Source organism: Thalassophryne amazonica, chromosome 1, assembly GCF_902500255.1.
Source record: "Thalassophryne amazonica chromosome 1, fThaAma1.1, whole genome shotgun sequence".
NCBI classification, from domain to species: Eukaryota; Metazoa; Chordata; class Actinopteri; order Batrachoidiformes; family Batrachoididae; genus Thalassophryne; species Thalassophryne amazonica.
In genome coordinates this window covers 164,528,160-164,543,476 of record NC_047103.1, presented here as the reverse complement: position 1 = coordinate 164,543,476, position 15,317 = coordinate 164,528,160, and the positions used below count along the sequence as shown (strand labels likewise).

Sequence of the window (15,317 nt, the reverse complement as noted above, 5' to 3'; positions counted from 1 at the left end):
TTTTGAGTATATATCAAGGTGCTGATTTTGTTTGGAGTGAGACTCCTTAAAACACCATCAGCAGCCAGAGGCACTTTCTAAAACCTCCCATAGCTCAAAGTGAATCTGAGTGAATAAAAGATGAGACCCATCCATAAGGAGGTGTTTAACTCCTTGTCCTGATGGTGTAAAGGTGAATGAACTGAAGTCTGGTGGATTTTCCAATATTTCCACAATTATACACTGTTAGACAGCATACTTGTTATCTTGCAGTTTAAAGGGGTCATACAGTGCAAAATTTGTGTTTATCAACTGCTCTTATGCTGAGACATGGTCGGTGAACTCTTCCTTGTTCTCCGAGACCCGATCTGTGGGACGGGAACTCCCCCCCCACCCCATCACACTGTTCCTGCAACCCTCCCTTCTGAGAGGGGACATGGCCAGCAGCTTTTCTTCAGCAAAAGGAAACGACAAAGGTTGTTTCTTAGAGAGCTGAATAATAATAATAAAAAAACAAGTTTAACAGACCATATTAAAGAAAATGACCTTGGATAGATAACTTGGAGTAGATTAGAGTGAACACACATGCTAACTGAGGTTAGTATATTTTTAAGATCATCAGTTGTCATAATCAGTTCAGGTTTGAGTGAATGAACTGGTGCTGTGTGTCACCACTTCCACCAAAATATGGAATTGCCCCAAGCCCTGGATGGCAAAAGATCAACCAGTGGCACACAGTGACAAATCTGTCACATCCAAGTGATATGTCGCCATGCCTTTTGCAGTTTCCACAATCTGGACCATGTCCAGAGAAACACATCGCATAGCCTAAATGTCACCACTGATGTTCCTAAACAGTGGAAGTGATACTCCTCATCTGAGTCTCCCCATTTGACAGGAAGTCCAACAGTGCTCAAGAATCCTCCAAAGGCACCTAGTACCAAAGACATCCAGTCACTGCCTTAGGCCACTGGTTAGTATTCAACTGCACAACCACACAGTCAGACAGGAAGCTCCTGCAAAATACCAGCATCAACAGGTACATCTGTGCAGGGACCTTGTGACGCCATCTGTTCTTCCCAGACTTGAATGTTGCTACTGATATACGGTGCATCCGGAAAGTATTTCCACATTTTGTTATGTTACAGCCTTATTCCAAAATGGAGCAAATTAATTTTTTTCCCTCAAAATTCTACTCACAACACCCCATAATGAGATGATTTTTGGGGAATTTTTTGTAAATTTATTAAAAATTAAAAAAACAAACAACAACAAAAAAACGGATACACGTATTCAGAGTCTTTGCTCAATAGTTTGTTGATGCACCTTTTGCAACAATTACAGCCTCAAATCTTCTTGAATATGATGCCACAAGTTTGGTGCACCTATCTTTGGGCAGTTTTTCCCATTCCTCTTTGCAGCACCTCTCAAGCTTCATCAGGTTGGACTGGGAGGGTCGGTGCACAGCCATTTTCAGATCTCTCCAGAGATGTTCTGTTGGATTCAGGTCTGGGCTCTGGCTGGGCCACTCAAGGACATTCACAGAGTTGTCCTGAAGCCACTCCTTTGATATCTTGGCTGTGTGTTTAGGGTCATTATCCTGTTGAAAGATGAAGCGTCGCCCCAATCTGAGGTCAAGAGCGCTCTGGAGCAGGTTTTCATCCAGGATGTCTCTGTACATTGCTGTATTCATCTTTCCCTCAATCCTGACTAGTCTCCCAGTTCCTGCTGCTGAAAAACATCCCCACAGCATGAGGCGGGGTACACCCTGGACAGAACATCAGTGTACCGCAGGGTAAATCAGTTCATTCCAATTCAGTTCAATTTCTATATCACAATGTAAGTTCCCCAAGGTGTTTGACATGTGTAAGGTCTAACCTCATCAACTCCTCTGGTGTTTTTGAGGAAAAACTTCAAGCAGAACAGACTCAGAGGGGTGACCCACTGCTTAGGCCATTCTACCAAATAACAGGATTCAAATAAAGTACAACAGAAATTTTGCAACCATGCAAAACACAATGAGGTTAAGAATAAAATACAGAGTGGAAAGAGTAATTGGGGGTTGTTATACAAAGTTCCCGTCCACAAAGAACAATTGTGAACATGTTTCATCCATCAAGAAGTGGAGGAAAGGGCATTTTGGGTGAATTTCAGGTTTTCATTACAAAAACACCCATATTTTACCCCAAATCCAAAATGTCCAAATTCTGCAAGGGAGAATTGTGAACAGTGCTTATAATAATAATAATAATAATAGTAAGTAAGTCCCTTCGGCTGCTCCCTTGTTTGCACTCGGGGTCGCCACAGCAAATCCAAGGTGGATCTGCATATTGAATTGGCACAGGTTTTACGCCGGATGCCCTTCCTGACGCAACTCCACATTACATGGAGAAATGTGGCAACCTTCTGCACTGAAACCAAGCACATCAACCACTTGGCCACCACCCCTGCAATAATAATATAATATAATAATAATAATAATAATAATCCCTCATGAACCTTTTTGGGTAAATTTTGGACAGAAGATAAAAAAAAAGTGTCTGTTTTTGGTGTAAAAGCCATAATGTTCTTTATGATAATGCACTTCTATAAAAAGGGATATAACCTTTAAGTTACTGCTCGTGTCTTTAAGACACCCACTGATCTATGCTAGCTTGCTAAAAAGTATGTAAAATGACCTTTGAAGTGAATCCATCAATACAAGAGAGAGAGAGAGAGAGAGGGGAGAGAAGAGGGAGAGAGCGGGAGAGAGAGAGGAGGAGAGAAGAGAGAGGAGAGAGAGAGAAAGAGAGAGAGAGAGGAAAATGTGCTTTTGTTCTTATTCTGTGAAGAATAAGAAGAAAGAACTGCGAGTCATAAAGCACATCAGGAGCATCGGGGAGCATGTTACAAGGACTCGCGAACATGTGTATTTTGGTGACTGTCTCCTCTCCCTGAGCGCTGACCTCCATTACTGCCGGCTGACCCTCCTTCACCATCTTGCTCACTTTCCCACAAACACCTGGGTCGGGCCCCGCGGAGTCCCGCGCTCGCTCCAGCCTTTCAATTCTGCACCATTTCTGTGTCTAAAACACACAAAAGAAACAAAACAAAACAAAAAATCTACAAAATTAAATTGTGTAATCACATATTTGCATGTCATGCATCAAATAATCAACCTGGTCAGTCAGGTTAATGTATTTAGAGACACCGGCGAAACACCTGCCTCCATCACAGGTCACACGGGAGCCGTATGTTACATAAATATGTGTGTGCGTGTGGACTTTGGGAGTGTGTTTGGAGCTGGCACTCCACTGGCTGGTTTCCCAGTGGTGAGGCGTGAGCCTGCCTTTAGATTGCTGTTTAACAAGCCGGCAGACACAGCATATTGGCTCTGGATGGACGGAGACTCCCGTTGGGAGAAACAAGGAGGAGAGCAGAGATGGAAGGAGCAGAGACGGGAGGTGGAGGGACAATGCAGTGAGAAAAGAAAAATAGACCAGAGGAAGAAAAGCCACTTTTACCTCCACCGAGATGATGAAGATTCGGCTCTTTTTGCCAATTTGTGCATTTGTTGAACCTTTATAGATTTTGTGCAGCGGGGACACACGCTGTCATACCCTCATGTGGTAGCCTGTGTGGGGCACCGATTTCAGTCCTGTCTGCCTCTGTGTGAGCAAACTAACTTGAACGGTTTATATCCAAATTGCACCAAACATGGCTGAAGGACTGAGAGTCAGCTGAGGACAGAAGGGTTTGAGTCAGAGAAAAGTGCTTAAAAGTGAAAGTCACAGGTTAAGATTAAACCTTTTACCCCATGCTTATATTGCATGCATTAGGCATGTTTACAGTGACTATTAGTTACTAATGAGCACAAATATTGAGTCATTTATAACCTTTATGTTGGTCACATGACCTGTGACCTTGAAAGATCAAAGCCAATTAGAAGAAGCTACCTTGAGGAACTGGTTGCACATAACGCTCAGGGTGCTCTTAAATGTCAGCATGAAATTACAGATTACATTTCTATTGGTCACATGACCTTTGACCTTTGGTGATCCTGAAAGGTCAAAGTTAATAAAAACAGCTATTTCAAGGAACTGGTCAGAGATACACATAAAGCTATTTTTAAACACTAATATGAAACCACCTATCACTTTCTATTGGTCACATAACCTGTGACATTGGGTGACCTTGAAAGGTCAAAGCCATTTCGAATGGCGGAATCGAAGAATTGGTCTAAGGTTATTGCTAAATGCTAATAATGTTTATCACTTTTCTATTGGTCACATGACCTTTGACCTTGTGTGACCTTGAAAGATCAAAGCCAATTAGAAGAAGGTACTTTGAGGAACTGGTTGCACATAACACTCAGGGTGCTCTTAAATGTCAGCATGAAATTACAGATCACATTTCTATTGGTCACATGACCTTTGACCTTTGGTGATCCTGAAAGGTCAAAGTTAATAAAAACAGCTATTTCAAGGAATTGGTCAGAGATACACATAAAGCTATTTTTAAACACTAACATGAAACCACCTATCACTTTCTATTGGTCACATAACCTGTGACATTGGGTGACCTTGAAAGGTCAAAGCCATTTCGAATAGCGGAATCAAGGAATTGGTCTAAGGTTATTGCTAAATGCTAATAATCAGGGGTGCACATAACTGGTACGCATTGTGCTAGTGTGTGCTAAACATCATTGATGCACAGCAGAGGGAAAACACTTTTCCTACAATCTGTCATTGCTTTCCTCTTATGAAGCGCTTCCCTTGTGTTTTCTGCTACTTTCCTTATTTACTTCCTGCTGCTCCAGCTGCGGCACCATCGATACCGGTGCAGATAATTCCGTCTCCCACAGAGTCGGCTTCTGAACCAATTATTGGTCATTCGGAGCCTTATGCGGGAAACGTCGAAGCCTGTGCTCCGTTTTTGATGCAATGTTCTCTGGTTTTTGCTCAGCGACCGGCTTCCTTCTCTTCTGATGGTAGCCGTGTCTCATATGTGACAAATCTGCTCCGAGGTGACGTCTTAGCTTGGGTCACTGCGTGGTGGAGTAATAACTCTCCATTGTTAGGATCCTTTAAGGATATCTCCAGGTGTTCTTGGACAGGCATAATAATGGACACAAAAAAAAAAAAAAATTATTTGGGGCTACTTTTGTTTTTTTGAAAGGGGTTATAAATTGTTTGGGGATTTAGAGGCGGTTCTGGTGGAGTGAACGACTGGCAGTTCGGAGCTCGGCTGGACTCAGGGTATCGTTTGTTTTCATTATTTGGACTTAGGTATTATCTGTTTGAGGTTTGGGTCATTTTGTTTTGTTGTTTTTTATTTCCCTGCTTCCCTAACCCCAACCTCACATGCCCTAAGACCGTTTGTCTTTTGGGTTGTGGGGTGGTGCAGGTTGGTCACGCTGAGCGTTTCTCAGAAGACCTCTGCACCTAGGTGGGGGGTTGTCAGGGGCGTTTTTTGGGTTTTGTTAGGGCCCGGTTCCACTCCAGCCCCGGTGGGCCTTTGACCGTTCGTCATTGGTGTTACCGGGGTGTGGTGCAGCGGGAACATACCTCAGTCGGAGTGGTGGGCCGATCTGTTGCCGTTCGCCATTTCGGTAGTTCCACCCCTCCCGATAGGCTGGTGGTATGGTGGGGTTGGGGCACCGGACGTCTTTCCGGTTTTCCGCTGCGCTTCGGGGATGGGACCGGGTTAGTTTTTCCTGTTTCCTTCCCCAGCTTAGTAGTTTTGTGCCGTTCGCCAAAATTGAGCTAACGATAGGCTCTGGGAGTGATCTGGGGTCTTTCGGGGTGCTGGGGGGGGTAACAGGGTTTGTCAGTTGTTTTATTTTGCCCCCGGGGTGTTTTAAGGAAGTCCGCCGGGGGTTGGATTCTTGTGTTTTTATGCTTCCTTCCAGGTTCCACCTCCAGGGTTGATGTGACGGTCCTCTGGGGGGGAATTGATTGTGGGGCCAACTAACCAAGTGTGGCCGGTTCTGGGGTTCCTGGGTTGTGGGGAGGGTGCCTCCTGGGGTTGATGGTACGGTCCTCTGGGGGGCGCTGTTCCTCCGTGTAAACCTGGGGACCTCTGTAAGATTCCGGTTTTGGTTGTCTCTCCTGGAACTGGCGGTAAAGGTCTTCTGGGGGGGGGGGGGGGGGGGGGGGGGTTTCTTTTCTTCCCGCTGTTGGATGGGACGGTCCCCTGGGGAGGGTTTGGGTGGTGTGTTTTTCTTCTATGTTGGGTTGTATATGGGACTTTTTTGGGGTTTTTGTTGATGCCAGCCGGCCTTCCAGCTGCGGTGCCCTGTCCTGCCGTCTGCTTTCTGTCATGGACCCCGGAGGGAAGTGTTGTTCTCGGGCCTGGTCTGTTCGGTCGCCGGGAGGCTTCCCGTTGATGGGGGGGTACTGTTGTGTGTTGGGGGGTTTGGCTGGATGTTTTTGTGTTGTTTCTTTTCTTTGCTCTCCAGGTGGTATGCAAACTGGTTTTTGTCTGTGGAGAAGGTGCTGGCAGAAGAGTCCTTCACCCTCATCAGCATTATTAGCTGCACCTGTGGAGGATGTTCACGTGCAGGCCTACTGACTCGCAGCACCTGTGGATAATGCTCACGTGCAAACTTAAAGACTTTCAGCTGAAGCAGATAATGAGATGGCGTTCTGCATTTAAGCCATGAGTGGTTCAAGCAGAATTGCCGGGAACTCGACCTTGTGACGTTCGTTTGTGAGACGCTGAGGGCCGTGCCAGGGTTTGACACATCGTGCCTGTGAAGGAGGACGGGTGAGGGACACATACTGTCAGCACACATCAGAGGTGATTATTGTCTGAATGATTGTTAATAGTAATTTGGCATTTTGTTACGCAGTATAGTTGAACATTGATGAGAATTGTGCAACTTGCTTCTCACTGCCGTGGCGTACGGACTGATGATACTCCACCTGTTGTGAGAAGCTGCTCATTTACATAAAGCTTAAATTCAGACCTGAATGTGTTGCTGATAGTGTGTGCCTCTAAAGGATATTTGCTGTAGCTCTGTTGACTTACCTCACCTTTTCCATCCTTCACAGAGTCAGTTTGTCATGTCCACCTGGGGGGTGTTTGGCGGTGAATCTGAGTCCAGAAGCGCCGGGCTTCGATCCCTTTGGGTGCTGGAGAGCGCGCCGTCCTTCACTCCGCCAGACAAATCAAATATTTATGTTGTACACCAAGTATTGCACAGGAGGGGAAATAAAATTGTTTTGTTTGTGGAACCGCTTTCTGGTTATTTAGCGCTGGGTTCGGTCAGACGTTGGTACGCTCCTCAAACCCGCGTCTGCACATAACAAGTTTGTGGGTTATACCATGGAGTCAGGCACTTCTGATTTAAGGCTCTCTTTTTCAGAGGAGTTACAGCATCCAAAGTTGTGCTCAATGAGGATGTAAAGCTATTGACGAGATAGTCTATCTCACTCACAGAGTTTAGGTAGCTACTCTGTACTGTGTTGGTATATGGCATTGAAGAACATAAAGAAGGAATCATATCCTTAAACCTAGTTACAGCGCTTTCAGAAAGACTTCTACTGTAATGAAACTTATTCCTCACTGCTGGGTAGTCCATTAAAGTAAATGTAAATGTTATTAAGAAATGATCAGACAAAAAGGGGTTTTCAGGGAATACTGTTAAGTCTTCAATTTCTATGCCATATGTCAGAACAAGATCTAAAGTGTGGTTAAAGTGGTGGGTGGGCTCATTTACATTTTGAGCGAAGCCAACTGAGTCTAATAATAGATTAAATGCAGTGTTGAGGCTGTCATTCTCAGCATCTATGTGGATGTTAAAATCACCCACTATAATTATCTTATCTGAGCTAAGCACTAAGTCAGACAAAAGGTCTGGAAAATCACAAAGAAACTCACAGTAACGACCAGGTGGACGATAGATAATAACAAATAAAACTGGTTTTGGGACTTCCAATTTGGATGGACAAGACTAAGAGTCAAGCTTTCAAATGAATTAAAGCTCTGTCTGGGTCTTTGATTAATCAATAAGCTGGAGCGGAAGATTGCTGCTAATCCTCGTCCTCGACCCGTGCTTTGAGCATTCTGACAGTTAGTGTGACTCGGGGGTGTTGACTCATTTAAACTAACATATTCATCCTGCTGTAACCAGGTTTCTGTAAGGCAGAATAAATCAATATGTTGATCAATTATTATGTCATTTACTAACAGGGACTTAGAAGAGAGAGACCTAATATTTAATAAACCACATTTAACTGTTTTAGTCTGTGGTGCAGTTGAAGGTGCTATATATTTTTTCTTTTTGAATTTTTATGCTTAAATAGATTTTTACTGTGGTCTTGGAGCAGGCACCGTCTCTACGGGGATGGGGTATTGGGGGGATGACAGGGGGAGAGAAGCTGCAGAGAGGTGTGTAAGTCTACAACTCTGCTTCCTGGTCCCAACCCTGGACAGTCACGATTTGGAGGGTTTCATAAAACTGGCCAGATTTCTAGAGATGAGAGCTGCTCCATCCAAAGTGAGATGGACCGTCTCCTAACAAGACCAGGTTTTCCCCAGAAGCTTTGCCAATTATCTATGAAGCCCACCTCATTTTTTGGACACCACTCAGACAGCCAGCAATTCAAGGAGAACATGCGGCTAAACATGTCACTCCCGGTCCTATTGGGGAGGGGCCCAGAAAAAACAGAGTCCGACATTGTTTTTGCAAAGTTACACACCGATTCAATATTAATTTTAGTGACCTCCGATTGACCTAACTGGGTGTCATTACTGCCGACGTGAATTACAATCTTACCAAATTTACGCTTAGCCTTAGCCAGCAGTTTCAAATTTCCTTCAGTGTCGCCTGCTCTGGCCCCTGGAAGACATCTGACTATGGTTGCTGGTGTCGCTAACTTCACATTTCTCAAAACAGAGTCGCCAATAACTAGAGCTTGTTCCTCGGCGGGTGTGTCGCCGAGTGTGGAAAAACGGTTAGAAATGTGAATGGGTTGGTGGTGTACAGGGGCTTCTGTTTAGAACTACGCTTCTTCAAAACAGTCACCCAGCCGGCCTGCTTTCCTGGCTGCTTGGGATCTGCTGGGGGACAGCTAACAGCGGCTAAGCTACCTAGGGCCGCACCAACTACAGGGACCTGGCTAGCTGTAGGATTTTCCAAGGTGCAGAGCGGAGTCTCCATTTCGCCCAGCCTGGCCTCCAAAGCTACGAACAAGCTACAGTTATTACAAGTACCGTTACTGCTAAAGGAGGCCGAGGAATAACTAAACATTTCACACCCAGCGCAGAAAAATGCGGGAGACACAGGAGAAGCCGCCATGCTAAACTGGCTAAGAGCTAATAGCTGCGCTAAGCTAGCGGATTTCTAAAAAGACACAGTGAATAATGTGAAAATAATTTAGAGGTGATTCAGCAGAGGGAGTGCTTTAGTTAAGGCATGTGAAGATTACACTGTGAAATAAATCGTGATCTAGTTATCTAGATCAATCTAACTACGCAGATTAAACAGCTAACAGATTCAGCAAAACACCGCTATGCTCCGGAACAGGAAGTGATACAATACAGTGAGAGCCAACCACCAGTAGAGGTCAGAGGTGCACTTTAAAATTTAGTGTGTAACCTCAGTGCAAACTCAGGAGCTGGGGATGAAGAGGCAGCATTTAGTTACTTCATCACAGGTGTGTTTAGGGCATTACATGAATTAAACCAACCAGACCATCATCTGTCATTGCATTTAAGAGGGCTGAAGAGCTGAAACGGACATGTTGGAATTTTGATGGTGGGGTGAAGTGAGATGTTTTCTGGCAATATGCACATTTAGCCACCACCAAAGCTCCCTGGGGTGAAACATTTGTTCCTCCTCCTCCCCCCACCTGATCTCCTCCATCCCATCAGGTGGACACAGACTCTGCTAAATCTCAACCACGCTATGGTCAGAACAGTCCTGGCATATGAACCATCATGCTCCCCCCCACCCCAATTCAGTTTCCTCACATTTTGATGGACATTGAATATGAGCACTGCATTTTAAAATAACAAATGCATCCGTTGGAAAGCAGCACTGATGCTCTGCCCCAGGTGTAAGATAGGACCCACGGTTCCTTTTCCGCGTGACACAGAAGAGAATTGTGGGACAATTCACAGACAAAGGGAAGTGAATGCACCAGTGTGTAACTTTTCCTCATGAACAAATGTGACAGGAAGGAAAATGAATCAAGGGTAGAAAAAAAAAAGTGGCAAGAGGACAGAAGGTGGTGAGTGATGGCGGATACGAGGAGGGAAGAACTCCCCGGCTGACTCCCGTCCTCCTCCTCTTTAACCTTCCATCTCTCTCGGATTCCAATAAAGCAATAACTCATAAACAAGTGGTGTTTTTAATAGAGTCTGGTTCAATACATGCCTGGCTGTGTGGTGCGGCGTAGTTCACTTTATTGCTCGCTCTCACTGAGGTGGTCCTCTCATAAGAATTTACCACCGAGTGCACAATCCCACAAAGTGACAAGCTTTCTTCGTTTGACAAGGCTAACGCTTTACAACACACACACACACACACACACACACACACCACACACAACACACACACACACACACACCACACACACACAACACACACACACACACCCACACACCACACACACACCACACACACACTTACAAAAACTGTTCCAGTGTAATAAATACTCACATCCATGAACTCCACGTTGGCTTTCGGACCCGTGGTTTCGTTTAGGATTTTAATGGCGACGGGGATCTTCACCGTTTCACCTTCTGGGACCCAGATGCCCTGAAAAACACAAGTAATCATCATAAACTGCCTACTCCGAGTCTCAATAAACATACCCAAACATGCTGAGCTATGATGATTCTGATTGCAGCTGCCTTCCCGTTTCGGTCGTGCAAGATTTCTTCTGCACGTCTGCTTCCAAAAGCACCGTCTTGAATTAGTGCTCGTCAAGAATCCTTTTCACATCTTCAATAAAATTTCACATTGTAAGACAAACTGTGTTGAAAATTAGAATGAAGAAATAAAAGATTTTCATGCACGCTTGAAAATAACGCCAAAGCAAAATATCGCCATGGACTGAGTGTATATGCAGATTAAGTGTGGTGTTTTGCAGTAAAATATGAGTATAAAATTAAAGAGGGCAATTATTAGAGGAATTTAAAGGAATGTAGAGTCGGCAGAGCGTATAGTATTTATTCACTGGGTTTGCTGAGTTTTCAGGGTGATATGAATCATTTTACTAAGGGCAGAGAACTTGGCAAGCAAAGCAGAGACTCTGTTCCAGGTCTCTGAGTCGCCCTGTGGCTATATCTGTCAGGAACTATTGTAGAAGAGAAAATGTTTATTGCCTTCACAAAGAAAGTAATGATTTCATACACATCTGTTGGTTTAATAGGGAAATTACTCAACATCCACTTCAATAAAGCAAAAGTTGGGAAAAGAAAAATTTAAGGTAAGCGGCTGGATGGCGTTATTTATTTATTTATTTTTTGCTTTTAATCAACTAAAATGTGCAGAGCGGCAGACATGCTTCAGGTGCAGGTTGTCTTTAAATGCCAAAATGTTCTTTAGCAATACACTTGAAATCATTCCATCTCTCCTACCTGATAGACATCAGACTGGGTGAATCTGATTTAGAATCTGATCAAGAATTTAGATGCAAAATATTGCAAGTCCAAAACTACAATTTTTTTAGTTGAACTCAACGTGCACTTGGCTGCTTAAGTCACTATCAGTGTCCAAAATATGAAATTGGAACAAACCATTTTAATTCTGTTTTTCTAAGTCTGAACATTTTAAAATGCATTTTGCTGTGAATTCACAATTAAACCCACTTGAGAAAAATGAGCTTCTATTTAGTCACTTAATTTGTGATGGGTGTGTTTTTGGTATAATCTAGACACCAATGTGAATTTCTATTTCGATATCAAGATAGAAATTCACCAGTTGCTGGTACACCTCCTATAAGAGGTGAACTGCTATTGAGATGTCAACCACAGAAGTGAGAGGTTTTCAGTAGAGACACCAAAGCTTGAGTGTGGGTACAGCAGCCATGCACCAGTTCGTTCACTTCTTAAAGTTTTGTGTTTTTCCATTTGTTTTAATTTTCATTTCATGCTTAAATTTAAATTTTAATTCTGTATCATTGTAGTTTGGTGCACTAATGTGCTCCCTGTGCTGCACCTTGCACTCCCTTGCACGAGATGTAAGATAGCCCCTTGAAGTTCAAAATAAATAAATAAGTAAATAAATATGTATCACATATGTATTTCACGCCTGTCGGTTGCGTCATTTGCTTGTAAGCAGCCTTTGTGTGAGGATGGGTGGAGTCTCTCGTCATTTTTTCTTTGCAAGGAAATGGCAGAATGACTGGAGCAGCACTACTGCATCACATTTTGCCAGAAACTGGGTGACAGCCAGGTGGAAACCATTTGGATTATTTAGACGGCTTTCAGTGACGATGATATGGGCATCACACAGATTAAGGAGCGGTACAACCGGTTTAAAGACGTCCGCACAACGGTGGAGAGCGAGCCACGCTCCGGGTGGCCATCAACACGCTGAAATGACCAGATCATTTCCAACATGAACGCTGTGGTGATGCAGGACCATCGTGTGACTGTCCGAGAAACTGTGGAAGAGGTGGACATCAGCACTTTTTCGGCACATTCCACTGTGACAGAAGATTTTGCCATGAAAAGAGTTGCAGCGAAATTCATCGGCACGAAGCTGATGGCGGAACAAAAGCGCCACTGTGTTGAAGCCTCACAGGACATGTTGTGACATGCCCAGCTCTTGCACCATTCGGAAGATTTAGACGGCTTTCGGTGGCTTTTCAGTCGTGTGACTATCCCAGAAATTGTTGACGAGGTGAGCATGTCACAACATGTCCTGTGAGACTTCAACACGGTGGCGCGTTTGCTGCGCCATCTGCTTTGTGCCGATGAATTTCGCTGCAACTCTTCCATCCATTCATCCATCCATTTTCTTCCGCTTTATCCGGAGTCGGATCGCGGGGGCAGCAGCTCAAGCAAAGCCGCCCAGACCTCCCGATCCACACACACCTCCCCCGATGAGCTGCAACTCTTTTCATGGCCAAATCTTCTGTCACAGTGGAATGTGCCGAAAAAGTGCTGATGTCCACCTCTTCCACAGTTTCTTGGACAGTCACACGACGGTCCCACATCACCATAGCGTTCACTTTGGAAATGATCCGGTCATTTCAGCATGTTGATGGCCGCCCGGAGCGCAGCGCACTCTCCACCGTTGTGCGGCCGTCTTTAAACCGGTTGTACCGCTCCTTAATCTGTGTGATGCCCATAGCATCGTCACCGAAAACTGTCTGAATAATCCGACTGGTTTCCACCTGGCTGTCGCCCAGTTTCTGCCAAAATTTGATGCAGTCGTGCTGCTCCAGTCATTCTGCCATTTCCTTGCAAAGAAAAAAACGACGAGAGACTCCACCCATCCTCACACAAAGGCTGCTTACAAGCAAATGACGCAATCGACAGGCGTGAAAAAAAAAAATCACACATGCGCACGAAGGTTCAAGGTTGGGTCATGCAAGCACACATGATTCAAATCCATCAGGTTTTTGAAAAAAATAAAAAGGTCGGATACTTTTCTAACAGACCTCGTACAGTGAACTTGAGACTTTGCATTTATGTGATTACTAATTTTAACTTGATTAAACCTAAAATATCTCTTTGGTCAAACTTATTACACTACGTTAACCTTACTGAGTGACTTGAAATATGTCAATTTTATATATGTTTTGTAAAATTATTATGAAACATTTTGAAAAGATTTAAACTGGTTTCAAGTGACATTTATCACTGAATAAAGTGTAACAACTCTGGAATTCATCCTCATCACTCAACATTAGCAAAGTTTAATGCTGTCACACGTTCACTGTGTGAACTTCATAATAATGGTTCTTCACTGTGTGATAGTATTATGTAAACTTTTGTGACATATCTCAACAAAACAGCAGAGTTGCAAACACAAAAATGTCTACTGACTGTTCAGCTTTAGCAGTGAAGTGTAAATTAGCACTTTTTTAAAATGTAGGTTTATCATTTGTACACATACATGTATGGGTGATAGATTTTCTGATTTTTATTGCATTGTTTCAAGAATGTTCTCCTATAAAAGGGAAACATGTGGTAAAAGAAACATGGTGTGACACAATCGTCAAGTCCATTGTGTTGATGTAATGCAGCCGTCAGAAATTTTAACAAGGGTCGCCACAGCAAGTTGGCAAAAGCAAACCAGAAACAGAGCTCATGGCGAAGTGACATGCACGTGTAAACACAGATACACACGGACCTTGTAAACTGTTCCAAAAGCTCCTGAACCGAGAATCTTCACCCTCTTCAGCTCCGTCTCTTTCAGGATCCTCAGCTGAGCCTGATTAGGTGCTGTTCCACTTGGCGTCAAGGGTTCCACCAGCTGGCAAAACAAGCACATACTTTGATGACATACAGTTTAAAACATGCAGTCACTAACTGTACTTAGACTGAGATTTGAATCAACAAGATATATCTTCTTTGGTTTTGCTGTCTAGAACAAACCATTCTCATAGATTTATGTTTAGATTAAAAGGTCTAGTCAGGTCTGGGAGGATGCGCTCCTGCCATGTGTCCGCCACATTCAGCGTACCATGGAACTGCCCTGGGTCCTAGATGGCCACCATCCAAGCAGACAACAGTTCCATCCCCAATTACTGGAAACAACCATCTATGTACTACAACCAAGTGCAAATGTGGGTGTGTGCTTGGTCTTCTCCAGCCGCTGGGGGTCCTCAAAACTGAGGCACCTGTGAGCTTGATCATGCACAGAGAAATGCGCCACATGGCCAAAATGTCATCATTTACATTCTCTCACAATGCAAGTGATACTCCTGATGTGAATCGTCCCACGTAACTGCTCATTTGACACAAAGTCATTCCAGCAGTAGCCAAGGATCCTCTGAAGATACCTAGTACCAAGACATCCAGTTGTCACCTTCGGTCCCGTAACATCTAAGTTTCACAACTGGACAGTTAGACAGGAAGAACCAGGATGTGGACCTTTGTTCTCCTGCAGACATATCAGCAACATCTCTTTCCAAGGACCTCATTATCCCAGAAGCTCTTGTCAGGTGTCTCTCAGAGGATGAGGACTTGAGACATGACATCACTGCTGACATAAGTGAGTTCACAGGTTGACATCATGCTTAAGCTGAGCTGAAAATGATCATCCATGCTTTCATTTCATCACGTCTGGACAATTGCAATTCACGGTTCAATAGCCTCAGTAAGTTTTCTCTGGATCGCTGACAAACACCCCAGAATGTGGCTGCAAGGCATCTTATAAACATCCTCATGTG

General features: G+C 44.1%; 1 protein-coding gene across 1 annotated transcript in view; it reads right to left on the bottom strand.

Annotated features, from left to right (window-relative positions):
* Window positions 1-15,317, bottom strand: part of LOC117517414 (receptor tyrosine-protein kinase erbB-4-like) — an 886,935-nt gene that overhangs the window by 117,833 nt on the left and 753,785 nt on the right. Inside the window, exons 18-19 of the mRNA XM_034178423.1 lie at window positions 14,276-14,398; window positions 10,628-10,726 (exon numbers count right to left, since the gene is read on the bottom strand). Coding sequence (XP_034034314.1) covers window positions 10,628-10,726; window positions 14,276-14,398 — 222 coding nt within the window. The remainder of the gene's footprint in view (window positions 1-10,627; window positions 10,727-14,275; window positions 14,399-15,317) is intronic.